This window comes from Lactuca sativa, chromosome 7 (genome assembly GCF_002870075.4).
Source record: "Lactuca sativa cultivar Salinas chromosome 7, Lsat_Salinas_v11, whole genome shotgun sequence".
Taxonomy (NCBI): Eukaryota; Viridiplantae; Streptophyta; class Magnoliopsida; order Asterales; family Asteraceae; genus Lactuca; species Lactuca sativa.
Window position 1 is genome coordinate 205988262 of NC_056629.2, and position 27724 is coordinate 206015985.

At 33.2% G+C, this 27724-nt stretch overlaps 2 protein-coding genes, 1 long non-coding RNA gene and 1 other non-coding gene across 11 annotated transcripts; 1 reads left to right on the forward strand and 3 right to left on the reverse strand.

Moving 5' to 3' along the window:
- Window positions 1–94: 94 nt before the first annotated feature.
- On the forward strand, window positions 95–27724 carry LOC111876071 (uncharacterized). 8 transcript variants are annotated; one of them, XR_006184759.2, is made up of 14 exons: window positions 95–334; window positions 660–807; window positions 875–1263; window positions 2802–2994; window positions 3139–3193; window positions 3772–3807; window positions 3911–3955; window positions 4062–4145; window positions 4225–4287; window positions 4381–4419; window positions 4533–4632; window positions 4711–4861; window positions 5478–7445; window positions 7816–8096. XR_006184759.2 is itself a non-coding variant. In XM_052765441.1 (12 exons), the coding sequence occupies exons 2-12, from the start codon at window positions 1209–1211 to the stop codon at window positions 27707–27709; spliced, it is 870 nt and encodes a 289-aa protein (XP_052621401.1). In that variant the 5' UTR covers window positions 96–334; window positions 660–1208; the 3' UTR covers window positions 27710–27724. The 8 variants fall into 8 exon arrangements, 4 of the variants coding, with proteins under 4 accessions (XP_052621401.1, XP_042752243.1, XP_023728370.1 ...); XR_008225147.1 differs by having other exon boundaries at window positions 660–793; XR_008225146.1 differs by having other exon boundaries at window positions 660–1263; window positions 5478–7456.
- On the reverse strand, window positions 194–660 carry LOC128127094 (uncharacterized). The gene is made up of 2 exons (XR_008225148.1): window positions 513–660; window positions 194–437 (listed from the first exon to the last, which is right to left on the reverse strand). It is a non-coding gene; the product is annotated as an uncharacterized LOC128127094 (long non-coding RNA).
- LOC111876079 (small nucleolar RNA Z279/snoR105/snoR108) lies at window positions 2446–2551 on the reverse strand. Its single transcript, XR_002844899.1, has one exon. It is a non-coding gene; the product is annotated as a small nucleolar RNA Z279/snoR105/snoR108 (small nucleolar RNA).
- LOC111876070 (farnesyl diphosphate synthase 2) lies at window positions 8064–12652 on the reverse strand. Its single transcript, XM_023872600.3, has 11 exons — window positions 12375–12652; window positions 11567–11591; window positions 11355–11467; window positions 10684–10887; window positions 10494–10582; window positions 10365–10416; window positions 10172–10267; window positions 9978–10022; window positions 9807–9896; window positions 8419–8490; window positions 8064–8328 (listed from the first exon to the last, which is right to left on the reverse strand). The coding sequence occupies exons 1-11, from the start codon at window positions 12486–12488 to the stop codon at window positions 8200–8202; spliced, it is 1029 nt and encodes a 342-aa protein (XP_023728368.1). The 5' UTR covers window positions 12489–12652; the 3' UTR covers window positions 8064–8199.

Below are 27724 nucleotides of genomic sequence, written 5' to 3' on the forward strand. Positions count from 1 at the left end.
AAACGGCTAATAAGTTATCACCATGATATATTTCATTTGTTGTACAGTATATAGAAAATGGGAAACGGTTGTTTTTTATGCATCCACATATTTTTAAAGGTAATTGTCTATTATACCCTTCGTTTCGTTTAGTAGAGATCAGAAAATCAAATCTCTTTTTCTCACCATAAAACCAAACCCTCATACGTTTCCCTCTATTCTCCGATGGTTCTTCCCAGACTGAAACCTGACCACCATTTGTCTCTGTACGATATTGTCTCCCTAAACCTTCTCCTCCTGATGCAGTCTGCAACGTGTTTTGAACAAGAAATCACGATGTTCAGCCAAGTAAAAGGTAAGTGATTCACTAATCCCTTCTTCACTAATCAACAACATGTTCTGATTAAACACGGTGCAATGTTCAGCCAGTGATTCACTGTGTATGTTTCATTTGCCACCTGGTTTAGAGTTTAAACTCTCATGTTATTAACAAAACCTGTGAAACCCACTTCAATTTCAATAAACACACGGACCTCACATTCCGGCAAGAAAGTCAAAGAAGCCAAAAAAAAATCGGAAAGAAAATCAGTTTGTGCGATGTAACGGTGCATTTTTGCTTGATTATGCCCACCTGCAACTGATTCTAATATGTGTTATGTAATGGTGTTTTTTGCATCTAGAAAGTGCTTTGTAGACGGCCTTCTCTGGCGAACGTGATTTTTCTCCGGCAAATATCTGGTTCGTGTTTAGAGTTTTTCCGGTTGCTGTGTATCTTGATGGTACCTTCGTAAGAGAAGAGATGGAGGGAGATAAAGTGAACCTATATAAGTAAACCTTAGTTATTTATTGGGCCATTGAGTTTTCCTGGGTTTTTTAATTTTTGGTGGTATGACAGGAAAGAGAAGGAGATGGAGACGAAACGGAGATAAACTAAGTAGGGTCCATTTTTTTTATAAAACAGGGGCATAATTGTCAATTTACATAAGAAATCTGTGGAAATATTAAAAAAGTGTACGTGGATATATCAGCTCCCATAGAAAATGGGTGGACTAAAATGTAGATAATGAATATATTTAGGTGGTGGGGAGATGGATAACAAATTAATGGTCACAAAAAGAGCATCCCAAATTTAGTAAATACGATTGGTTTTCGATCATCACCTCAATCTCAATCTCACTATCTGCTCTCTTTCTTTTTTCCATTCCTCTTTTTTTTTCTTCAATTCCTTCATGTCTACACTGCCCTCTCTCTTATTAGCAAAACTTCGATACCAATTAAAGACAGGTAATTATAAGACTTATTTCTCATCAACGCTCTTATTTCATCTAAAACCCTATTCATGCAAATATTGGCATAAATAATCAATCAATTGATTGATTACTATGATGAACATCATAAATAATGTTATGATGAATATCATAAATAATTATAAGAATAATTTATGATGAGCATCAATGCATATATATGTGAAGATTTGTCATAAATAATCAAAATTATTGGATTTTATGATATCACCGTAAATAATTAAATATGTTGTAGTGCATATTTCATTTGATAAATTCAAATATATATATATATATATATATATATATATATATATATATATATATATATATATATATATATATATATATATATATATATATATATATATATATATATATATATATATATATATATATATAAAAAGAAAACCTATGGTTTTCAATACTAAATAATATTACATTTTTGGTCCTTAAAAGTTATCCTTATTTACGATTCCTCTCAATTTTTTTTATACAAATTTGGTTTATACTTTCTTTCTTTTATAAATTTGGTTGAATTTTCTTATATATCATTTTACCTGTTTTTTTATAACAAACTTTTTACCAAATTTTTCTACAACCTAATTGTTTTATATTTAAATATTTACAGTTTTCTATAATATTATATTTATAGGTTTGATTACACTTTTCTAAAAAATAACATGACATATGTTCTGTATCCATTAAACATTGTTTACAAAATTTTTCAATAAAAATTTATATATATATTTTTTGTTTTTTATTATTATTTTTTTAAATTGGACAACTTCTTTTTACAGTTTTAGTTTTTAAGAATTTTATATTTTTTAGCTTAATACTAATCTTTAATACTATTATGTTTTTATTTAATTCGACTAACTTTATGGACTATTAATGTAGATGATGTATTTTTTTTCGATTCTATTTTTTTGGACTATCCTGCTAAACATCCATATAGAGGAGTTATGAATGAACAAAACCTTTTTGAATTTTTTTTTCTATAAGTCTTCAAAAACCATTTTCAAAAAAAATATTGTCGTTTTATAAACAAAAGCTTTAAAAAACATTTTTGTAATTTTATAAACAAAACCCGCCCAACTTATGAGCAAAGAAATCCATGAGCCAACTTCTACTATTTATCTTTGGCTAAAAATTATATATATAAACTCAAAATAATAATATAGGGATCACATGGTTATAAGATTTGAGGTGCCTAATTGTCGTAAAGCTTTAGGCAGACACCCCATCTCGCATACTTAAATGCGAGTAATGACCACTCATCACCTCCCATTAAAACTTGCTTTAAAGGATCATGGCTTTAATCTTCCATTTAATCTCGTTTTATAACTACTCCCTAACTTACCACTTTTCTTCCAACTCCGATATGGGACCATTCCTTATAAAAAATAAGTTCCAATTTGATTTGGGAACTCCATAAGTGTAAAGATGATATGGGTTCAAATCATGCAATCCCAAACACCTATTAATTCACCTTCAATCGTTCATAAGTAGTTACAGTTACACCATTGCTGTTATTAGGGAACCAAGATACTACTATGTCACTTGCCCAATTCTCCTCGCTTTCTTCTTTAACCTTTCTACTACCGCCTACGCCCACCACTCGAGTCCTTCCGATCCATTGTTTCCATACTCGACCATCCACCTCCACCAGTGCAACAACCTTAAGCAACATAGTAAATTATGGTGTCATTGCTTGTCTTCGCGCCAAAAGGTATCATCCTCATCATCCAACACTCTCTACTCAATTCCCGTGAAATGAATTTTCGATTTCAGGTGATTGTTGTTTCCTCGTTATATGAATAATTCCAATTATCATGTAATTCTATCAATTCATGCGTGTGTTGATGGTGTTTAGCGCGGATGTGGCATTTGAAGCTGCAAAGGCTGCAATTATGGGTGGAATATCGGTTGTAAGTATGCTGCTGTCGTATTGTTAGTAGAATTAATGGCTGAAAATTTGAAATTGGTGTATGTTTTCTTCTTGCAAAGTTCCACCTGAGCTCGGCTCCCAAACGAACTGATAACATTCGTACTTGAAAATAAGATTCATATACAAACTAAATTCTCAATTCATTGTTCCATATTTAAAGCTCCCTTATGAAACATTTCATATTTTTATTAATAATTTACTTGAATTATTAGGTTATTATTTCTGAAACAAAAAGCATATGAAAACAAATTTTGTAATTAACATCCAATTGAACTTGTTGGGGTGATTTCACCTTGTAGCTCACAGTGTTCTTGAGTATCGCCCCTGTCAATTGTGATAACTTGCACATAAGATGAAGTAGCCAAAATGAAAGTAAAGAAAACTGAATTAATGTAACATTTGTACTTTTCACTCTTCAATGCCTTTAACTCACATGATTAAGCTAGAATAAGTATGGAATGACAAATTACAATTGTTAGTTTAATTTACAAGTAAACAAGGCCTTATTGGATGTAATTATGATGTTTTGACATAGAAGCAATGTTTGTTGATTTGCAGCTGGAGATTGTGGTTTCTACCCCAGGTGTTTTTGAGGTTGTTTAACATAAAGCCATTTGTATGATTTACATGCATTTCATACATTTTTGGTTGATGATCTTGAAAGCTTATAGTTTTCCACATATTTTTTATTTGATAGGTTTTACATCAACTGGTGCAAGATTTTCCAACCATAACTCTAGGGGTAAGTGTTTCATATTCATCAATTGTATGATCATTTTTAGTGAACTATTTTGTCAAGGATGAATTCTTAACATATCTTAAATTCTTAATGCTTTAACATGTTCCAGATTGGCACTGTTTTAAATATTGAGGATGCTGAAAATGCAAAAAAAGCTGGTGCAAAATTCATCATGAGTCCTGCAATTGTGAAGGCATGTCAGAAATTATTACAGCAATATAACATTGTTTATGATTTTTAAATCTTCTGTTAATAATGTAAATTGTTTGCAGGGTATTCTGGATGAAGATAATGATGATTTGCTATATATACCTGGTGTAATGACCCCAACAGAAGTAAGTATACAATCAATTTTTTTTGGCTTCTTGTTAATAAAAACTAAGGCATTTGTAGAGTTATATATTATTATCTGTAAAATTATTTTACAGATACTTTCATCATATAATGCTGGTGCCAAAATGGTGAAGGTTAGGTGCTTTTACATTCATGTTTCTCTCTATTACATTTTTATGTTATCTGCTCATTTGAAATTAGTAAAAAAAATAAAAGCAAATTTTATAATGATTGTGTATCTTTAAAGGTATACCCTGTTTCTGTACTTGGTGGTTTTGGATACATAGCAACTTTGAAGAAGCCTTTTCCTCATATTCCTTTAATTGCATCTCAAGGAATAACAACTGGTGGGTTATAATTATATATATTGTGTTTGTTATACATGACATGACATGACATAACATTATATTTTTTTTATTATATAGATTTAGTTGGTGAATATATTGGTGAGGGAGCATCAGCTGTTGTTCTATCTGATGCTATTTTTGAGAAAGAGGCAATGACTCAAAGAAACTTCACTGCAATTTATCAACTTGCAAAACTTGCAGCTTCACAAGGCAATGAAGCTGTAGAAAGGTATTTACTATTTACTATTATAGGTTTTTTTTATTATTGTTTTTACTTTTTACTTAATCATACACCATATCTAATTATGCATCTCATGTAGCAAATTATTTGGAATTTTGTAGGCGTCAACGCCTTGCTGTTTCAATACCTTTTTCTTTATAATTACTTTACACCAAATAGATAAAAATGGTTTGATAGCAACCCTTATATTTATTAGCTTTTTACAAACTTGACACCTATTTTTTGTTACAATAACTTTATAAATTATATTATTAGATATTGATAACGAAAATGAAATTATTCGCGTATAATTAATTATAGTGTTATTGAAACAACAATTTTATTAATAAAACAGGTAACAATATTAAGTATACGATATTATTGTACAAGCAATAAACTTAAAATAAATAAGTTCAAAGTTGAATGACCAATTTGTACAAGTGTAGCTATGATTGAATCGAGTGTATGAATGAAATCAGAGTCAGAACAAATTTAGACACAAAATCTAAATATAATCTGTTTGGCTCATATTATGCTCTCGAAAGTACAAAGTGTTTTTAGACAAGAATACAATGGAAACCCTCAAAAGTTCTTATCTAACTCTAGCACTCCTCCCTATTTATAGGAAACATGAGAGCATACAAAAAATGCAAGAGACTAGACATTACAATTTCGAAACTAAAAGTGCCCCTGAATAAACATTACAAAACTATCGAAACTATTCATTGACCTTCGACACCTCACAACTAATTTCGACATCAACATTCTCCACCTTTGTGAGAAGTGTCAAAATCAGGTCATCAGCATCTGAATAGCTTGGTGCATCGGTCTCCGAATCTCAAAGTACCAATTCATCACATTCTTCAGCCTAACTTTATCTCCATCATTGTTTTTCTTACAACTATTCATACGAACAAGTAAATTCGTATAATCAGTAGTTGTATATCTTTCAACGTCGCAAGCTTGGAATAAAAACTTTGTATTCTTTCCCTTTTTACTTTTTCCAACGAAAACAATTCCTAGAGGCTTCAAACATATTTCCCCATCAACACACTTCTTCAAATTAGCTTGGCTTTTTAACAATGACTGATGCACTGTTATTTCCTTTCCCATTGCTAAAGCCAATTCAACATCAGTTAAGGCTAAGCAGTCATAGTAGTTGTCTATGAAGAGTTTGATGTGTGCAAGACCCAGCGGATATTCATCTTTACTTGTACCTTGAAGCTTCATAGCATCAATGCCTTTGAGAATTCTTGCCAGTTGAATTAGATCATTCAGATTCATAAGAGGGAAATTAGCTACTGAAAAGTCAAACGTGGTGTTGTCAACTCTGACCACATGATAACAAAAATTTTGTAGAACATCCTCAAAGAAAACATCTTTAGATATGTTAAGTACTCGGACAATCTTCACAAGAGACCAGAATTCTTCTAGTTCCTTTCCAAGTACAACAAGAAATCTAAGCTTCAGATGCTTGAATTCCTCTTTGTTTTCAAACTTGTCAACAATCTGATGCTGAGCATTGATAAACATCATTTCATTGATCGAAAAATCCAGCTGATTCGTATAAGAGTTCTCAATTGCATAACTCTTCTTTGGTTTCTTTTCGAAATCATGCATTTTTCCATATACCTTATGTCTGTGCGTCATTTGTAGAAGTTTAAAAAAACACGCTTAAAAAAATCTCTCATCGTTATTTCTTCTTGTGTCGTTCTTCTTCACCAAAGCAAGCTTCCTCTCTTGTTGCTCCACTTCCACGTCACTCCTGACAAACGACCACCGCCGACGACTACTATTCAGTTGTCGATGACTAGTAGTCAGCTGTTGACGACTGCTGCCCCGTTGCCTCATGTTAGTTTGTTCCATTTTCTCGGTGTTAAATTTAGATCATATTGTGATTGTTACTGAAATTGGTTAAGTCTTTTATGAAATCGACTCATTTTTAGTAAAATCGATTCACACTCTACTGGAATTGGCTCTCTTCTTTCCGTATACATCACAAGAACCATGTTTTCATATCACAGTTCCATAGATGTAGCTAGAATTTTGGTTGAAATTATGGCCGAGTTCAAATAAAGTTTATTCCTTTACACATTGCTCGTTTTGATTTCTTCTTAGTTTGCATATCTTTTTAGCGGATAAAATATTAGGTTTAAAATATGATTTCATGTCAGACATATTGGTGATTAGATTGTTTGGTGGTAGGCTTTTAATAACATAAAATAACAAAAGGATATGCTTCGATCTTAATGTTGGATACACACTCCCTCTTTGGGCCTTAGGGCTTCGATAGCCCATAGATACTTACTCAAATAAAAGCCCAAAAGAGAAATCTTTATAGTGTATGTGGACTATAAATATAAGCCAACGCAAAGAACAGAGAGTATCGTCTTATGCACTTGATAAAGTATACGATCTCCTGTGCGAACAAACTAGCCCTAGGTTAAAATTGGACAACGAGATTTCATCAAATTCAGAAAGTTTGTCAGTGGAACTTTTTAATTCTTCATGGGAAAGAGAAAGGAGCGTAGACTGGCGGCGAAGACTGCAGTTAATAGAAGAGTAAAACTCGATCTTATGGCGGAACCCTCTGGTAATCGTGTCGTATGTTCCTTCTACCTGTTTGATTATTTCAATTTCTGTAGTTGATTATCTATATAGTTAAACGACGTAGCGTACAATTTTAGTTGATGAGATTGCGAAGACGATTAGTTAGTTTCTTATTGTTATGCTCTCAACTTGTGCGAGTCATTTGAACTGGAGCTAATCTTTGAGACCGAGTTAGTGATTTATTCGAATATATTCCGACGGTTTTAGCTCCCGCCCCAATCTTGTTTGGAAATTCAAATTTAGATTCATCAAAGATCATGAAAATTTAAGCTTAAAAGATTGATGATTTAATGCCAGGGCCTGTTTATATCAAAGTTGGCTTTAATTTTCATTGTCCTTACTGATTTTTATAGGAGATTTTGGTGATCATTGTATTGGTTGATGTTTACTTTAAGCAAGCCATGTTTGGTCTCCCAAGATATTCCTTTCAGAATAGAACCAGTTCCCTCGGCAATCATGGCGCTTCATTTAATCAATCTCTCGAACCTCGACGACCAAACTAGTCTCCTCAGCAACGCTCTCGATTCCTTTTTTTAATCTATATTAATTACTTTGTAAAGTGTAATTGCGTAATTATTCTCATTAGTTGATTTCAGTATCGTAAAGTAAAACAACTCCAATTTTGGATTACCAATTTATTGTGCAGAAATCAGAATGAAAGTATACAAAGCGAAAGGTACTAGAAAGTAGAAAGTACAAACAACATTAACATTACATTGGAATGGAATCGGTTATTCCTATTTTTGCCTCTTGTATATTTTTGCCAAGAAAGATTTCAACACGGCTTGTACGGGTTTGCTTGGGTGAGTTTCGATTGATTTCACCAACTTTTCGTAAGTCTTATTCTCGTATTCTTCAAACACGCCCTGAGAATTGTATATATTTTAGTACTATATACGTATATGATATAGGAAAAGTAAAGAATGAAATAGCGAATGTTGGATAAAAACTGAAACCTGAAGGTTGAGAGAATTGTATAGTTCCTTTACTTTTGCCACGCTGCCCGGATCCTTCCTCCCGTAGTTCTCCTGAATAATAAATAATAAAGAAAATGCAACTTTTTACAAAAACTTTGTTGTTAAATCTGAGGAACCAACTCTTCTTTGAATAGTAAAAACAAAAATTTATTGTTTGATTATTTATTTGTCTCATATTTCGTGCTAAACTTCATTCTTTTAATTTAGCTCATTCTTAAATATTATGTACTAGGTGTAAGACCCATGTATTACATGGGTTAATTAAAAAAACTTAAATATAAATGTCTAAAAATTTAAGAATTTTGGATTTGTAAGAAAATAAAAAAAATACTGAATTTTTAAAATTGGTTTTTTTATCTTTTAAATTTAAATAAATAAACAAAATAAATTAACGAGCTTAAATTAGAAATTTGAAATAAGAAGGTAAGTCTATTAATGACAAGGTTTTGAAAACCGGACCGGAGATCGAACCGGTCGTCTTACTGGTTCGATGGTTCAAGTGGTCCAACCGGTCGGACCGGTCTCAAAAACCGGAAAAACCGGATGATGTTATAATTATATTTAATTATATAAAAAATACAAAAAATGAAAAAAATAAATATTTTTTAAAATTTCCGGTTTTGACCGGTTTTACCGGTTCAACCGGACCGGTTTTTACCGGTTCGACCGGTTTTTACCGGTTCAACCAAATACCGGTTTTTTGACCTATATGAACCGGATCCGGGACCGGTTCCCGGTTGAACCGGTCGAACCGGCCGGTCCGGTCCGGTTTTCAAAACATGGATTAATGAAAATGATATTCATTTATTACTATATTTATTGTAATTATTATATTAAAGTATTATGTAAATTTATTAAAATAAAAAAACTCATAAAATGATATGTGGAAAAAAAATTAATTCAAAATAATCATAAAATGCTATTGACAAATTAAATGAGAGTGTGACATGTAGCAAAAAAAAAATTTCATTTATTAGAGTAGATTTTTAGTTTTTATGTTAGATCATCAACGTTTCATAAGTATATATTTTTCCATTTTTATTTTGGCTTAAAAAAAGGTTTGAATGAATTATTGTTTCTCCGTTCTTTATTATATTTCTTTTCATTTATGGTTGCATACCATCTACGGCTTCTATCATATTTTTATATTTATCTGTAATTCTAATGTTAAATTAAATTATTATTTATTAACTTATATTGTATATAAATGATTAAAATGTTTTTTTTTATTGAAAATCAATATAGGTTAGAAAAATATATGCACGAAAGATTTTTTTTTTCTTTGTTAGAGATGGTTTAATGAGTTGGAATGAATCACTTTTTATACCAAAAACTATGTAAAAAGAGAAGTGGTGGTTGATGCTTACGTTGAGAAGTTTCTTCTGCTCCTCGTTAGAAAGTTCCAATGCTTTCACAACCAACCATGAACACTTGAAGTCTTCGATGTCTGTTCCAATCTGTTTGTTACAATCGAGAGCATGAGTTGTGGTTCTTTAATTAAGACAAACATAAATAAATGATATTTTTGGTGGACCAACCTTTCCAATCACCTCAGGAGCACCAAAACAGTCCAAATAATCATCCTACAACATTTTTATTTAACAATCACAAATTATATTCATTTCAACTCTGGAAAGTAAACATGAAAAATGACCTTAAAAATTCCCAATGGGAGAATCCACTATACGAAAAATTGTTATAATTATATACACTAATCTTTCAAGCTAATTACCTGCACTTGAAAATAGGTACCCATTTCAACGAGGACATCTTTCACTTGAACATGATCATCTAGATTCTCTCCAAACATAAGGAGTGCACATGCAACCTTCAACCACACAATAAATCAATTTTTTTTTTTTTTTTTTTTTTTTTGGAAAAATAGAAATATAAAGAAAGCAAAATAAGCACAAAAGTCTACTCACAGGAATATAAAACGAGTAATAGGCTGTTTTGTACTGAACAATCCGACGGTGACTGCAACACCACATGAAAATTGTGACTTAAATAGATCAAGTGGAGTTTATGAAGAGAGACATAAGATTGTTACTTACATAGATAAAGAATATTTTGACAGATCTTTTTCTCCAACAAGTGTAGTAATCAAATCAATCATCTGTCCAGATGCTGTTTGGAATTCCACCTGTTGAAAAAATTTAAAAGCAGGGGATTAAGAAACATTATATGAACTAAAAATCAAATAAAGTTGTTAATAATTAAAATGACTATGTAACATAAACAAACCTCATTGAATAGATCGAGTAGATCCACATAATAAGTCTTTGATCTGAAATGTTTCTTTAAGATTCTGGAAATATGGTTGCGAAGAACAACTCCATCATTTACAGCAATCATACCAACTTTGGGTAATCTAAACCAACAGGGTTGACCTCTGCGTGTATGCGATTCATCCATGATGTCATCAAGTACAAGAAAATATGCTTGAAGCTGCAATCACAAGATACAACGAATGATATCATGTAACACAACTAAGTGTCTAAGTTGATCATTCTTTTTCACTTAATGAGCTTAATGCATTAAGCACTTAATCTGAACAAGTATACAATGACTCTTTCTTTTTAACTTAATCTGAATAAGCCAAAAAACATGACTTAATGTATGAAGACATGACCCCTTTACCTATATTCACTTTTTTTTTTTTTTTTCCTACCAACCACTCTAATGTTACAATTGATGAAAATTGTAGAAAAAATAGAAAATAAAGGTAAAATGTTGATTTATTCTCATTCAGACCTTTTCACTTTATTCATTTATCCAAACAGACATCCCATTCAATCACTTTACCCATATATAACTTTGTTGGAAAAAAAACATACAGCCCCTTAATAGTTATTTGGAAAAGAAAATTCATGCATAGGCAAAAGTAGTTTTTGGTATTATTTATATGTAATTACCCATTCAATGCACCAACCAAGGGCACATGCAAGAAAAACTTCATCTTCTGTTAGTTCTTCTCCTTTTAGAAGCTTGTAGCTGTCCACAACGGAAAGGCCTCTATTTAACTTTCCTGCATAAACCGTATTTTGTTGTAAGATAGACAATCAATTTGCAGAAGGTTAAATTTATTGAATAAAAATTATGGAAAAACTGATTTTACAGTTTTTACCTCCAGGTACATTGTAGTCAAGCATCTGCAGAAAGTAAGAAAAACAATTTTTAAAGTTGTAGGATCGATATGGCTATTAGTTTCTTGCTATGAAGATCACATAATAGAATTCAAACATTAAAAGGTGGAGCTCAAATACACAGCTACAGAAATGAGTCAATGACAAACACAAGAGCTTACATAGTAACATGTCCCTCCAAATAAATAGGACACATGAAGGTATATACTATTTAATACCACGGCTTAAAGTTAAATAATGAGCATGTATAGTATATCATAATATATAGCCAACAAAAAACATTACGATAGTTTCAAAGAAAGAAAACTAATGTTTAGGCCCCATAGTTGATCAGATATTAGGTTTTGTCAAAAAAAAAAAAAAAAAAAAACAGAGATACACGAATTATATCTAATTTCTGTATTTGAATAATCAAATTTTCATCAAAAACTCAGAAGTTTGTTTATATATATTAATATATTTGAGCCGAATAGATAGATATAGATTTAGAAGTTAGAACATGAAACGTTTAAACTATGCACTCAGTGTAATCATCTCCTAATTAATGTAGCAAAAGAATTTCAATAGTGATTAGCAGAAAATTAAATCCTAATCTCGCGCAAATCTTCTCGAAATTTATAAAATATTTTAAAAACAGATATCCAAGTCAGCGACAGGACAAACGAACGTCCACAGTCAACGCATTAATGCATACAAAAATAATACATGCATAAATAAATCGAACGATTGGACATTCAGAGATGAGGTGGTGAAGAACTGTAAATATATGAAATTAACAATTAATCGTACCCGTTCGACCCACTGACGAGAATCGTCGTCGAACTCAAATGAAGGATCATGAATTAGCTCCGATTTCAGAACCTCATACACTTGCAGGAATTTGGATTTCAGATCGCTGCTCATTGTTGTAGAGAGAGAGAGAGAGAGAGAGAGAGAGAGAGAGAGAGAAAGAGTGGTTCGAATCTAGAGTAGAGAGAGAGACGATGATGCAGTAGGCAATGGATTGGTGGGTTGAGACTTGAGATCGGGTTGGGAAGGAGTATTTGTAGCCAGATAATGCTGCTGTACTTTGCTGAATAACACAAACACACCTAAATACACACCACCTGTAGGTGTATTTGTCCAATCAGCAACTAATTTTAACCCTTTCCTCTCATAATAATACAATATTTTCATATATCTAAAAACTTACATTTACTTCTTTTCCTGTTTATTGTTTGTACTTTGTAATCATTACTTATTATTATTGTTTAACTTATTTACGTGGATGATTCTAAATATGCCTACATGACAACTAATTTTGTGAAACACCAGAACATGATTCTAAACATTCATTTTGTAGATTAAAAAAATAAAAAAAATTATAAAATGCAAAGTAAAAAGAAAATCCAAAAATTCTATTTTTTAAAATATTATTTTCATTATTTAATTTATCAAAAAAAAAATAATAAAAAAAATAAAAAAATCATAATTTTTTTGAAATATGAGTGAAATATTCTAATAGAATATTACACTGTAAATAATCAAATTGAATTTTTAGAATGTTAGAATATTCTAATATTCTACTAAAATTGATAGATATATTAAAATATTCGAATATTCTATTTGAATTTTTAAATTTATTAGAATATTCTAATATTCTGTTAGATTTTTTTTTTGAATATTTATAGATTAGTATTCTAGTAGAATGTTCTAACATTCTAAAAATTCGATTTGAATAATTACAGTATAATATTCTATTAGAATATTTCATTTATATTTTGAAAAAAACTGTAATTTTATTTATTTATTTATTGGATAAAAAAATGACGAAAATAATATTATTTTTTTTTTGAAAATTTTCATTTATTTTGCATTTTAAAAATATTTTTTTGATCTCCAAAATGAATAACTAGGATTGCGTCACGGTCTCACAATATATATATATATATATATATATATATATATATATATATATATATATATATATATATATATATATATATATATATATAAATATATTTATATATTTCTTACCACTCTATAAATACTAACCTTTTAACCTTTAATTTCACACAAAATTTTATTATCCTTATATCCTTTATTCAATTTTTTACAAAATAGATTCAAACAATTCTTCTGATAACATCACCCCAAGCTCCAGTTGAAAGAAATGTTGTGATACTAGTTCAAGAATACCTACTAGAAATGTTTTTGCTTTCGATCCATCAATACCATTTCACCGACCAAAAATAGAAGCCCTTGATTATTGACACCTAAATTTAATTTCAAAATATGCAACAATTTTATTATATTCCAACACTCACCCAAACCTATTCAACAACTTCTCATATCTTCCCGAATATGATCTGGAAACCCAACACCCTCCAAGCCAGAAGCCGAGCTCATTACGTAAATGAAATCGCCACCCGAAGACATCCCTAAAACTCAACTCCAACCCATCTCCAAATCGTCTCAACTCAAAGTAAAAGGAAAGGAATCCGCTCAATTGTGGACTCCGAGTGAAGAATCCGTGTTGGCTCGGTCGTGGGTTAACATATCAAAGGACCTGAAGACCAGAAATGCACAAGCGAGTGAGCATTTTTAGAAATGTAATATAAAATGCTTTCACATTGAAATGGGTCGTGATGACTACTATAAAAAAATACCAACTGACGACCATTTATCGAGATTTTATTGCATCCCCATAATCATGGCCAGAAAAAGACTTTTCTTATTTATGATTATTTTAAAATAGAGTGTATTTATAATTGTAGAATCAGTCCCATTAAAAGTATTTCCGAATAAATGTTTTTCATTGATTATTAAAAACTTGGGATATTGTAACTGATACAAGAAGCATAAGCATAAACGTAATCATTACTGTCCTTACAACATCTATGACCTATATTTCCTCGAATCTCTCATCAGATCCATACATCATTATCTCTGTACTGCTACTTATGATACAAAGAAACTGAGTGGGCTAGGTTGGGAAACTGGTGAGTACATAGGGTTTACAACCCACAATGATGTAGTTAATTTGTTTAATTATCTATTTCATATCAAACAATTAACCCAATTACCCATCTCTAATATATTCTTTATCTATAGAGACCTATCTTAAGGACCATCATTTTAATTATCGTGGGTCCCATCTATATTCTATTTAGATGACTACATCGTTAGTACATTAGTATTAGTTCCTACATCGTTAATATAATAGTACTAGTTCTTACATAATTAGTACAATAGTACTATTAAAGTCGTGATATCCTATCATGATTTTCATCTTTCATCGTACTATTACATATTATCATTTTAACCTTTCATTACCTTTTTAGTACCCAATGTATTATATTCATAAAAATACATATATATGATATAAATCATATAAATTTATCTTTATAACATTTTATCTAACATATAACATCTTTGCACATAAGCACATATATCATTTAATTATCTAAATACTGATGGGTTTAAAGCAAAACATACAATCCTATGTGTGCATGCAACCCTAATAAGATCTATGTCTTCTCTAATTGAGCATACAACCCTAGATCTATGATAAATAATCGAAAATCACATAATAATGGTTATGATACATACCTTTGATTGTTATGTAGTAATAACAATCCGAAACCTTGAAGATGTTGAAGCTCGAGAGCAAGTATCACAAGTGTAATACCTCTAATGAATCACAAACACACTTAGCAAGAAGATGAGATATGAGAGGGGATGAGGAAGCTTTAATTTTCGGCTATTACTCTCTAGGGTTTCATGTGGCCAAAAATACCAAAGGTTAGGCTCCTTATATAGTGAGGTGACTTAGAGCTAAAGTTAGGGTTAGAAGTAGGAAACCCTAATTGCTTTGCTTAAGGACCAAACATACCCTAAACCTTCCATCCAATAGCCCTTGGACGGAAATTCTAGGGCCTTCCTAGAAGATTTTGTCCAAGCCTCTTTAGGGAGGTTATAAAGCTTCTTTTCTCAATTATCAATAAATTGCCAGACAACCCCTGCATTTTTAATTAATTCAATTAATCCCAAAATTAATTCAAATTACTTTTTGATTAAATATTAACTAAATAATATGAGTTCTAATTAATATATTATTTCCTTAATACTTAATAAATCATTCATTTCAATTTATTAATCAAATAATAAATTCTTCCTCTTTCCCAATAGGTCATCCTATCTAGTTGCTCGTATGAAGGCAACCCAAAAGGACTGTGCTACTATCAATTCAAATATATACCAATTATAGTTATGAGTTTAGACACCTAATCCAACAGTCTCCCTCTTAGATAAGTCTAATAAATATAGTTGCCAGTATAACTTCAAATTTTGATTAGCAAATTGTAGCTCTCAACGCCGCTGACGAACTCTGACCTAGTCATATATGAGTTCTAAGATAAATGATCATATAATCCTCCGTTCTGTAATATATCATGTGGAAAAAGGACATGGAACTGAGTCAATCTCATTGTCCAATACTTTGTTTCCCGATTTCTGATTTGTTATGACAAAGAACTACTAATCGAACACATCAATTTAGTCCTGGCCGGGCCCAACACTATAACTCAACACCAAATCATCGAGGCACCCAAGAATTTGCTTTTCCCGTTAGGGCAAAAGGAACAGATAAACTTTGTCTTATATGCTTGTATTATTTATTTTTCAAATCACGCACAACAATACATTTTTTAACATCAAGTTACTAATACGTTTACGTATTATCAATGCACAACCAACTCGTAAACAACAATTCATATATCTCCTTTCAAGATTATAAGATATTATCGTCTCAGAATTACTCGTGATAAATTCCATGAAGTAGTTCTATGAGCGTGGGTTAATCCAATACTTAAATCCCCATTTCAAAAGTACTCATGAATGTTGTAGCAAAACCATTGCTATGTCTAAAACTCTTTAGACAATCTACAATCCAATTCATGACAGTCTTGATTCATTAATTACTTCCAAAAGTATGATCGACTATGGATGTTTGAATAATCTAATTATTCGGGAAGTAAAACATGCAAAATGAAACACAATAATAAACAATTGACATAAGATAGTAAACAATACTCATAAATAATTCACTATTATTTAATCATCAAAAGTCAATTACATTTACTTTGTTACAAGTTTCTAAATATCTATCTAACTAATAAAATAATATCATCCTTTCGTCCAATGCTCCTTGCATGCTGAACGCGCTTAACCCTACTCAGAACCTTTGTGAGGGCATCCACAAGATTCTCTTCTTATGATACCCTCTTCACGAAGAGGTGTCCTTCTTTTACTCTATGTCTGGTAAAGTGGTATTTTCTGTTGATACGTCTTGATCTACCATGATCTCTTGGTTCCTTTGTTAAGGCAACTGCTCTTTCATTATCACAGAAAATCTCCATTGGCTCCTTTATGGTTGGCACAACTCCAAGGTCTTCTATGAGGTTCTTCAACCATATAGCCTCCTTTGATGCTCCGCTTGCAGCTATGTACTCTAATGCACAGGTTGAATCAGCCACAGTCTCCTGTTTGGAACTTTTCCAAGTTATCTCTCCTCCATTAAGGGTAAATACCCAACCAGATTGAGAACGGAAATTGTCTTTGTCTGTCTGAAAATTGGCGTCACTATACCCGGTTACTCTCAAGCCAACCTCTTTAACTTTATCGTCAAATTAAAGATTCCATCTACGAGAAGCTTGTTTCAATCCATAGATTGATTTTTCAAGCTTACACACTCTATTGGGGTACTTAGCATCCACAAAACCCTCTGGCTGATTTATGTAAACATCCTCAACCAACTTCCCACTAAGGAAAGAGGTTTTGACATCCATCTGCCAAATTTCATAGTCATGAAACGCAGCTATAGCTAACATTACCCTAATAGATTTAATCTTAGCTACTAGAGAGAAGGTCTCATCATAGTCAACCCCTGGGGTTTGATGTGACAACCCAAAAATTTATTGCCTTCTAGCCTTGTTAAGGGTCATTCTATTGGGTTTTAAGCCCACTACACTTAAGGAATGAGTGATAGAATGTACCTACTAGAGACTCTGTGCAACAATTCAAGCCTTAGGATCACCAAAAAGAGTTCACGACCACAACATTTGAGTTTACGGCCGTAAACTCAAGGTGGGCTGTAAACTCCCCCATAAGACTCCTTCTCTTCAACTTTTCTTTTATTATTTCACTTCCACATCAAGAACACTTCCATTCTCTCTCAAGTATCATCGAGATTTTCATTTCCGATCTTCGAAAAGTAAGTGATTCTTCCATCTAGTTGTTGTTATCCTTCCTAATCATGCCTCATTCTCATGATTCATCCATGAAAACATCTTTTGGCTAGATCTTCATCTTTCACCAAGAACACCAAGAACACACACTTGTTCTTGGTGGCCGAAAACTCATCAAAGGCCCTCAAAAGTGTGAGTATTCCATCTATCATCTAGTTGTACATGTTTAACAGTCTTGAAACATTATCAATCTCATGATCTTCAAGAGTTTACGACAGTAAACTCTTGGATATGGCCGTAAACCCATGGATTGGTCACATTTGGCCGCAAACCCTTCTCACATCCAAGCCTTAGACCTTGAACCCCAAATGGATGATGGATAGGACCTTAAACTACTCTCCTTTGCTTAATTGTCATGATTTTACGGCCGTAAACTCCTTGATTGGCCGTAAACTCATCTACATTGGCCGTAAACACTCCTTTGATCAATCACATGTGATTGATCACTTCACTTCAACTGTTCCTTAGTCCCTTGGAGTGTTTTCTTGCATGATAGTCACATTAAACACTATATTCATGCCAACATATGCCATTATATGTTATTTAGGACTCGTTTGTGTCTCGGGACTTCATTTGTGGAACTTCTCATCCTTATGCGCATATTCGTTGAATCACCCACATAAGGTGAGTTCATACTCCTATAATGAATCTTTTAACTGTTTAAATTCTTTTAAGAGGGGGGGGGGGGGGGAATACAAGTTGAACACAATGTTAATTGTGTAAATGTTTGTTATAAACATCTTTCAGAAGATTGCTTATGTCTTTTATAAGTGATCAAAACATTTCAAAAACTCTTTTAAAGTTATGTTGCTTTATAGTTTAACAAAACTCCGTTTTTAAAGTACAAGCATAACTTAATAGTAAAATGAGTCTTTTCAATATCAGTTCAAGTAAAACACTAGTAAACTATAAGGGGTATAGCTTAGAGGTTCAGTTCATACTAGATACTAGAGCACACTATAAAGAGAAACAGGGAGGTAGATACAATACATTAGAGAGACATACTATACGCTATACATGATAACAGAATGAACATACTAAGATACTATAATAGAACGAACATACTAAGATGCTATAGCACGAGAACACTACATGATCTAATTATACCAATGAATCACTAACTCATTGTTCTAAACAAAATGTGATAGTTAAATTGGGTATACATAATCATATAACATTAATGTGAATTTACACAGCCTAGCAATTTGTTTGCGGAAGTCGCGTTTGGTCGCCAGAATCTCTTGCAGGGAGAGCGTATAGTATGGGTACTATCCATCACATTATAACCTTAATAAAATACACATGTTTTAAGGTAATCAGTACGTCAGGATGTCAATTCAAAAGACAACTGTGTACTTACATTTTCCCATTACTTTCATATTGTGACAGTTCCACTTGAAAGTTAATGCAAACTATTTTGAGTTAAGATAGTTATAAACTAGGGAAAAATTATATTTTACAAATGACAATCAGAACAGACGAGTCCAGTACATTCAGTAGAAAGGGGGCCTATAATGCTAACTTTATGATTCCTTAATGTATACATCAGGGATATATATTAATCGGATTCGACAGGTAGTAGGATGTGTGCCTTTCGCTTCAGTTCCTATTCCTTGTTTGGTTGTGGGCTTAGAGCAGATTCACCCAACCTACTATTTATCCGATCTTAGCTATATATATATATATATATATATATATATATATATATATATATATATATATATATATATATATATATATATATTCCGTATACACCAAGTAATCATAAGGGGTACCAAGTATGGGTCAGGTCATAGTATACAAATTCAATACACCGCTTTCTAGTACAAAACATACTTTTCAGATAGAACATTTGGTAGACAAAACTAGAAACTTACCAGTAAAGGCTTTAATCCATTTTATTAAACCATTATAAACTTAAAGGACCTTAGGTGGTTAACTCTATAATACCTTAGTTTATACATCAGGGTTATATATAATTAATACCCGAGAAGTAGTTGGATATGTGCTTTCTGCCTCATTTCCTATTCCTTGTTTGGTTATGGGCTTAGGGTAGATTCACACAATTAACTATCTATTCGGTATTAGATTATATATATAGCTAGTATAAACTAAGTGATTACAGAAGGAACCACCGTGGTTACCAGTTTTACAAAAAGAAATAAGGGTTTTCTTAAAGAATCTTTTCATCAAATATAAAGGAAGTATTACAGTTAACTCCATGAGTACCAAGTGAATACACCAGTGTTATATACAACGATGATCTAACAAACAATGAGATGTGTGCCTTCCGCTTCATTTCATGTTCCTTGTTTGGTTGTGGGCTTAGGGTAGATTCACACAATTAACTATCTATTCGGTATTAGATTATATATATAGCTAGTATAAACTAAGTGATTACAGAAGGAACCACCGTGGTTACCAGTTTTACAAAAAGAAATAAGGGTTTTCTTAAAGAATCTTTTCATCAAATATAAAGGAAGTATTACAGTTAACTCCATTAGTACCAAGTGAATACACCAGTGTTATATACAACGATGATCTAACAAACAATGAGATGTGTGCCTTCCGCTTCATTTCATGTTCCTTGTTTGGTTGTGGGCTTAGGGCAGATACACACAATCGATTGTTTGTTTACTATAGGTTTTATATAACTTGTATCCATTTAGTACTCATAGAAAGGATTGTAGAGTCATTTTTACTTATCTTACATCAAAGCAGGAAATATAGGATTTTCTGGAGGAACAGACGAACTTTTCTAAACAGAACTTACAAATTACTACAAGTTTCTTACAACTTCTTACATCACTAAAATCTTATGAACTCACCAAATTAAATGTTGATCTACGCTTTCAAAATAACTTGTATTCTCAGGAGACCAGTAGACAGGTACGCGCATTGGGATTTAGAAGATGGAGCAGTATAACTTCATGTCTTACTTTGTTATTTACATTGTAGTCTATGTTATGTGACCACATACTTTGTAAACACTTTCTTTCTAATGAAATGGTTGTTCATTACTTTGATTAGTATGATGCATGTCTTGTGATACTGAACATAACGTCTTCCACCCCCAACGTTTCCGCCGTTCCGGTTTTGGGGTGCGACATTTGAGTAAAGCCCTTCCAACCAGTCGAGCCTTGAAAGTGTTCACCTTTCCATCCATGTCGGTATTCTTCTTGAAGATCCATTTACACCCAACTGTCTTACGACCTAGTACATTTTGAACCTAATTCCAAACTTGATTGTCATACATGGACTTGATCTCACTGTCCATTGCCTCTTTCCATTTAGCAGACTCAGGTCCCGCCATAGCTTCCTTGTAGCTAGAAGGTTCATCCAAATTTACCAGTGTACTATCACTGATAAACGTATCACTATCTGTAGTAATATGGCCATAAAACTCAGGTGGCATTCTAACTCTACTGGAACGTCTAAGAGGTAATAACTCGTCAATTGGTTCAACTGGACTTTATTCCTCAGGTTGAGCCATAACAGGTTTAGAAGTTCCTTCATCGTTTGACTCTTGAATTTCTTCAAGATAAATTATACTCCCACAATCCTCTTTGGATATGAGCTCTCTCTCACGGAAGACTCAACTTCGTGCTACGAAGACCATGTTTTCACTAGGTCTTTAGAACAAATATCTAAAGGACTTTTGTGGGTAGCCGATGAAAATACATCTCTCACCATGAGGTTCAAGCTTGTTATGAGTGTCTCGTCTACCGAAAGCTTCACAACCCTAAACCTTGATATGTGCCAACGAGGGAACCTTCACTGTCCACATCTTGTCAGGTGTTTTGGCAACCTTCTTTGTTGGGACAAGATTAAGAATATGGGCGACAGTCTCTAAGGCATACCCCCAGAAAGAGATTGGAAGTGAAGCTCGACTCATCATGGAACAAACCATGTCCAAGGTTCGATTACTCCTCTCAGCCACACCATTAAGTTGTGGTGTCTTAGGAGGTGTTAGTTGTGAAACTATTCCATATTCCTTGAGGTATTCGTGGAATTCGATACAAAGATTCACATACATATTTCATATTCCAATTGATTCTCGACTTCTTGTTTGAACTCTTTGAACTTTTCAAAGGTTTCTGACTTATGCTTGATTAAGTAGATATATCCATATCTGCTATAATCATCACTAAAATTCATATAAAATCGATTTGCATTACTTGTGGTAGATCTGAAGGGCCCATGCACATCTATGTGTATGAGATCCAACAATCCTTAACCTCTTTCACAAGAACCAATGAAAGGTGATTTAGTCATCTTTCCAAGTAAACAAGATTCGTATGTATCATCTGACCTTAAGTCAAATGATTCCAACACTCCATCCTTTTGAAGTTGGGCAATGCGTTTCTTTTTGACCTGTCTAAGACATCAATGCCGCAATCATGCTTTGTCTAAACCATTAGGCGAATCAATTTGAAGAACACTATTACCTAAATTGTCTACAACCATCATAGTTTCATACACACCATCACAAGGTAAAGTTTCAGAATAAAATACATCAGTTTTATAAGCATAAATAGATCCATTCTCATTGTCAAAAGAATATCTAAAACCTTGTTTATATAAATCATGAAATGAAATGATGTTTCTTGTCATTTCTGACGAATAACAACAATTGTTCAAATATAATCAGAACCCATTACTAAGCACTAAGTTAGAAACACCAATCTTGCTAATAGGTGACGATCTTCTATTGCCCATGATCAAGTTTATTCTCCCATGCTCCGCATCGCACTTCTTCTTTGACCATGCAAATCAGAAAAAATGTGAAAACCACATCCTGTATCAGACCCAAGAATGAGAATATGATGAGTTTTTAGATAAGATAGTGTAAATTCCTGTCGATGTTGGCTTGACTTTGCCATCCTTTATCTATTGCAAGTACTTAGGGCAACTTAGTTTCTAATGTATTTTTTCTTGGCAATAAAAGCAAGTAACCTCCTTAGGATCAGAGGCGGGGGGAGCTTCAGAATTGGCCTATCCTTTGGATCCATTGCTTGCAGATCCAGCTTGAGACTTTCCCTTCCAATTATGTTTAGGAGGACCTTTCCTATTCGTTCCCTTTCCTTTTCCTATGGCCAAAACATGAGTAGTAGCAATAGGAGTGGAGACAACACCTTTTCCCTTCATTCCACTCTTAATAGTTCACAGCATGTTCTAAAGTTGAGCTAATGTGGTCTCTTGGTTGTTCAAATGATAAGCCATGATGAACTGATCATAACAAATAGGTAGCGAGTTCAAGACTATATCAATAGCTAATTCCTCTTCAAAGTTCACATTTAGCTTCATCAGTCGTTCTACATATCTTTGCATTTGTTGCAAGTGGCTACTGATAGACTCTTCGTCTTTCATTTTGCTGGTGATGAGGGACTTTACTACTTCATACTTTTCCTGAAGAGCTCGTTGGTGGTACTTTTCCACCAAGTCCTTGTTCATATCGTATGACCAGTAATCCTCATAGAACCTTTGCAACTCAGGAGTCATAGTAGCCATCATGATGCATGCCACTTTGGTAGCATCATTATAGTGTGTCTTATACTCAACTTGTTCTTCAGGAGTAGCTTTTGTTTCATCAATCTTGAGAAGTTCCTTTTTGAGTACATACTCTTTGTGCTCAAAATATAGAGTCAAGGTTGTAGAACTCGCTACTCGGTACTTGTTCGGCCGACTGTCGAGTAGCGAGTACTCGGGGAGTACTCAAATTCGGTAATTCATATAGAAATATTTTTAGAAAAATTATAATGTCAAAATCATAAGTTAAAATCATTATTTGATTGAAATATATAACAAAATTAGATACATGTGAATATATAAAAACTGAAATACACACAATTGTATCACTTCGTGAATAATTACTGAAAATTTAAGATATATATATATATATATATATATATATATATATATATATATATGTAGTAATAATCACATGTGTGTGTTAAATAATAAATCATTAAGTGTATTATACATATTAATCTTGAAATTCTTGATTTTATTCTCTTTTTATGACAATTTTAACCTTTTAACCGAGTTGGCCGAGTTTGACTTTGTTGACCGAGTAGGCCCGAGTAAGACCGAGTAGGCCCGAGTTAGAGAGATTTTGATCGAGGTTGACCGATTTTTGACCGATTTTGACTTAATCCGATTTCACATAACTCGTCTCGGTGGAGGGCCGATTCCGAGTACTCGGCCAAGTAGGCGGAGTTTTGCAACACTGCGTAGAGCCATCTTGATGTTTCGCATCCAATCATTATAATTGGTGCCATCAAAGGTAACCCTCGAGCAGATGTTCAAGAGTGAGAAGTTGTTGGAGGAAGAACCAGATGCGTCATTGGGAGTTGACATCTGAAAAAGAAGAAGGAAAAGTTTTAGTTAGATAAGAAGATTCCTTAATATAACAACCAAATGAAATATTAAGGCTAAGATCCAACTAGATATTTCACAACACAGAAAAGGCATGTCGTAATCTATTCGTGAAATAAATAAAGGTGACAAATGACGATTTACCAATTTCACCATGAAAACGAAATTTTAAACGAATTAGGTTTTAAATGAAATTCCTAGATATTTTGAGATTCATTGAACTATTTATGGACATGTTTAATATCGATTATGCTCTTCCATTTGTGACTGGGATACCGAGGATCACAACCGAGATGTGAATAAACATGCAAATTAGTTTGGTGCTCTCGATGTCATTTATCATCTAGTCAATGTGCCGGTTGACCACACGCACTCCATCAATCAATAGTAATTTATGAGACACTCATTGCCACCCTTTATTAGTCCATATTAGTGTGCCGGTTAACCACGCACGCTCCACTAATGACTTATATAAAGTGCAATGTGCAATTTCATGGAATAACATCAATTTCACATTTTTTCCTAAAGTAACTAAGATTGAGAATTTATGAAAAAACATTTAGTTACTTTATTAATTTCATATATTAATTAATGAGAATTAAATATCCTATCTAACCCGTTCAGCTAACGACCATCCACCAATCAAGGGAGCGGTGGGTAAGAGTGAATACCCAATGTCGATCGTTTTACAGGCCGCTTCCTTAAACTTCCATTATAGACCGGTTTCGTAAACAAGGCGTTCTAGTGGTTCGACTGACTTGGCTTATATATATACATATATATATATATATATATATATTTATATATATATATATATATATATATATATATATATTGTAACAACGAAAATTTCCAAAATAATTTTTCATTTTTAAAACATACTTTTATTCACAAGATAATATCAAAACATAATGTATCCAATGTTATCATAAAAAAAACATATCCAAGAATCTCAAGACATAAAACTCCACAAGTGTGTACGGATCATGCCAGCGCGTTCCCGCGATCCTCGCTAGTACCTGAAACACGTAACACAACATTTGTAAGCATAAATGCTTAGTGAGTTTCCCAAAATACCACATACAACACATACGAAACTCAAGGCCATAGATATGTGGGACCTTCCGGTCCAAGTGTCTCAGGGGACTTCCGTCCCGAAATCCTAGTAGACCTTCCGGTCCTACCCGTATCGACCTTCCGGTTCGTAACCTCCTGACCTTCCGGTCCATATCATCTTGACCTTCCGGTCCTTATCATTCATAACATACATATCATATAACAACATACAACACATACATATCATAGCATATAATACCTTCCGGTCACACATAGGTACCATTCCAAGTACAATATAGTGAGAAGACTAACCTCGTACGATATCGGATAATCTCCCGTGCTCGGATACCCGATCTAGCCTCCTCCTATCAACAAAATAACATTCCTAATCAATACTCTCTCATAATATCATCTCTAATGATGGGTAGAAGACCATTCTACCCCTCCCAGAACTCTCTTGAATCAGCTTAACCAAAACCCTAAGGTCAACTGAAGTCAACGGTCAAACTTTGACCCAACTCGTCGAGTGCACATGGGCGACTCGGCGAGTGTGACATCCCCTTTTTCACGGCCATAAAAGACCGATTTTTTTATGCTTTTTTTTTATAAAATTAGAGTAATCCTTTGATTAAATCAGTTGCGGAATTTGTTCCCAAACGAGATATGATAAAACTTTATCAAAACATTTCTCAAAGAGAATGTAGTTTTCATTAAATAATAAAATCTCAGAATGTCATGTTCCGATACAGACCAAAAGCATAAACCGTATAAAATAGACCTTACAAAAGTTATTTATAACTACTGATCTATCATCCAAAATCTCTCGTCATGTCAACCAACTTATGCTCTTGTGCCACTACCTGTGATACAAAGAAAACTGAGTGGGTCAGGCTTGGGAGCCTGGTGAGCATATAGGGTTTTCAACCGACAATAATATAATTATTATATTAAATTATCAAACAATCAACCTAATTACCCATCCCCATTATCTTCTTTACTCTTAAGGTTTTATTATAAAAATCAACTATCCTTCATTTATTCATTCCTAAGGATTAACCTAAGGGATTGGCACGAAGTCCATTTCTACCAAAGTTTATCTATCAGGTACTAAGCCCATAGTTACCAACATTTATCTCTCAGGCACTAAATCCATAGCTATCAGACGCTAACTCCATAGTCACCAAGGTTCACTTAACAGGCGCTAACTCCATAGTCACCAATGTTTATACAATAGGCGCTAACTCCATAGTCACCAAGGTTTATACAACAGGCGCTAACTCCATAGTCACCAAGTTTTATACAATAGGTGCTAACTCCATAGTCACCAAGGTTTATACAATAGGCGCTAACTCCATAGTCACCAAGGCTTATCTATACGGTACTAAATCCATATCTACCAAGGTTCATCTATACGGTACTAAATCCATAGCTACCAAGGTTCATCTATATGGTACTAAATCCATAGCTACCAAGGTTCATCTATACGGTACTAAATTCATAGCTACCAAGGTTCATCTATACGGTACTAAATCCATAGCTACCAAGGTTCTTTGTTAGGCACTAAGACAATAGCTGCCAGGGTTCTTTGTTAGGCACTAAGAAAATAGCTGCCAGGGCTCTTTGTTAGGCACTAAGACAATAGCTGCCAGGGCTCTTTGTTAGGCACTAAGACAATAGCTGCCAAGGTTCACTCATACCATCTTTCATCACTCACCAACTATATCATCTACCCACGTTCTACCCAACATATTTGTAAATATAAATACATATACAATTTAACTCATTTAAAAACTATATAAAACATCCATACCACAGTCATCTCAAATAAACAACAATATATAAACACATAGCACGTATTTCATAGCAAATATTTCATATTTATGTGTTTGAAGAAAGTAACTATACACTCACTTGATAATACGATTATCGGAAAGCACTATGGCTCTCCAAGTAGTAACTCTTCGGTGAAACTGGGACATCTTCACACACCGGGTTTCTCGCAGACAGAGCTTCGGCTCGGAAACTCTTTTCCTCTCGGGATCTTTGGGCTTTGGGACTCGCTTTGGGTCTCGGGATGATACCGGGGCTTCGGGGGGTTAAAATAGGGCTTAGAGAGTGTATCGGGAGTGGGAGAGAAGAGATGGAGCAACCATAATCGGCTGGCCCTTGATTTCTATTTATAGGGAAAATTTCTCATTTCCCACGTCGTGAACAGTACTTTCACATCGTGGGCTTGATCGTTGATATTGCCATATTTATACCTATTTTTAGGCAATATTTAAGTACATTTTTATTAATAAGTTGATAATATGTTTAGAATAATGGCACTTATGACTTTAAATTGTTATTTTCAGTCAATTAAAAGGATTTTCGAAGAGACGGACCAAAAGTGACAATATGTAGAACATGGGAGACTTG

What these genes read in the sequence shown, in the direction of transcription:
- LOC111876071 (XM_052765441.1), top strand. Translation starts at nt 1,209, where the DNA reads ATGTCTACACTGCCCTCTCTCTTATTAGCAAAACTTCGATACCAATTA. An exon ending in TTATGGGTGGAATATCGGTT is followed by an intron (nt 3,194 to 3,771) that starts GTAAGTATGCTG and finishes GTTGATTTGCAG; the next exon opens with CTGGAGATTGTGGTTTCTAC. An exon ending in ATCTCAAGGAATAACAACTG is followed by an intron (nt 4,633 to 4,710) that starts GTGGGTTATAAT and finishes TTTATTATATAG; the next exon opens with ATTTAGTTGGTGAATATATT.
- LOC111876070 (XM_023872600.3), bottom strand. Translation starts at nt 12,488, where the DNA reads ATGAGCAGCGATCTGAAATCCAAATTCCTGCAAGTGTATGAGGTTCTG. An exon ending in TGACTACAATGTACCTGGAG is followed by an intron (nt 11,468 to 11,566) that starts GTAAAAACTGTA and finishes CGGTTTATGCAG; the next exon opens with GAAAGTTAAATAGAGGCCTT. An exon ending in GTACCTATTTTCAAGTGCAG is followed by an intron (nt 10,023 to 10,171) that starts GTAATTAGCTTG and finishes AAAATGTTGTAG; the next exon opens with GATGATTATTTGGACTGTTT.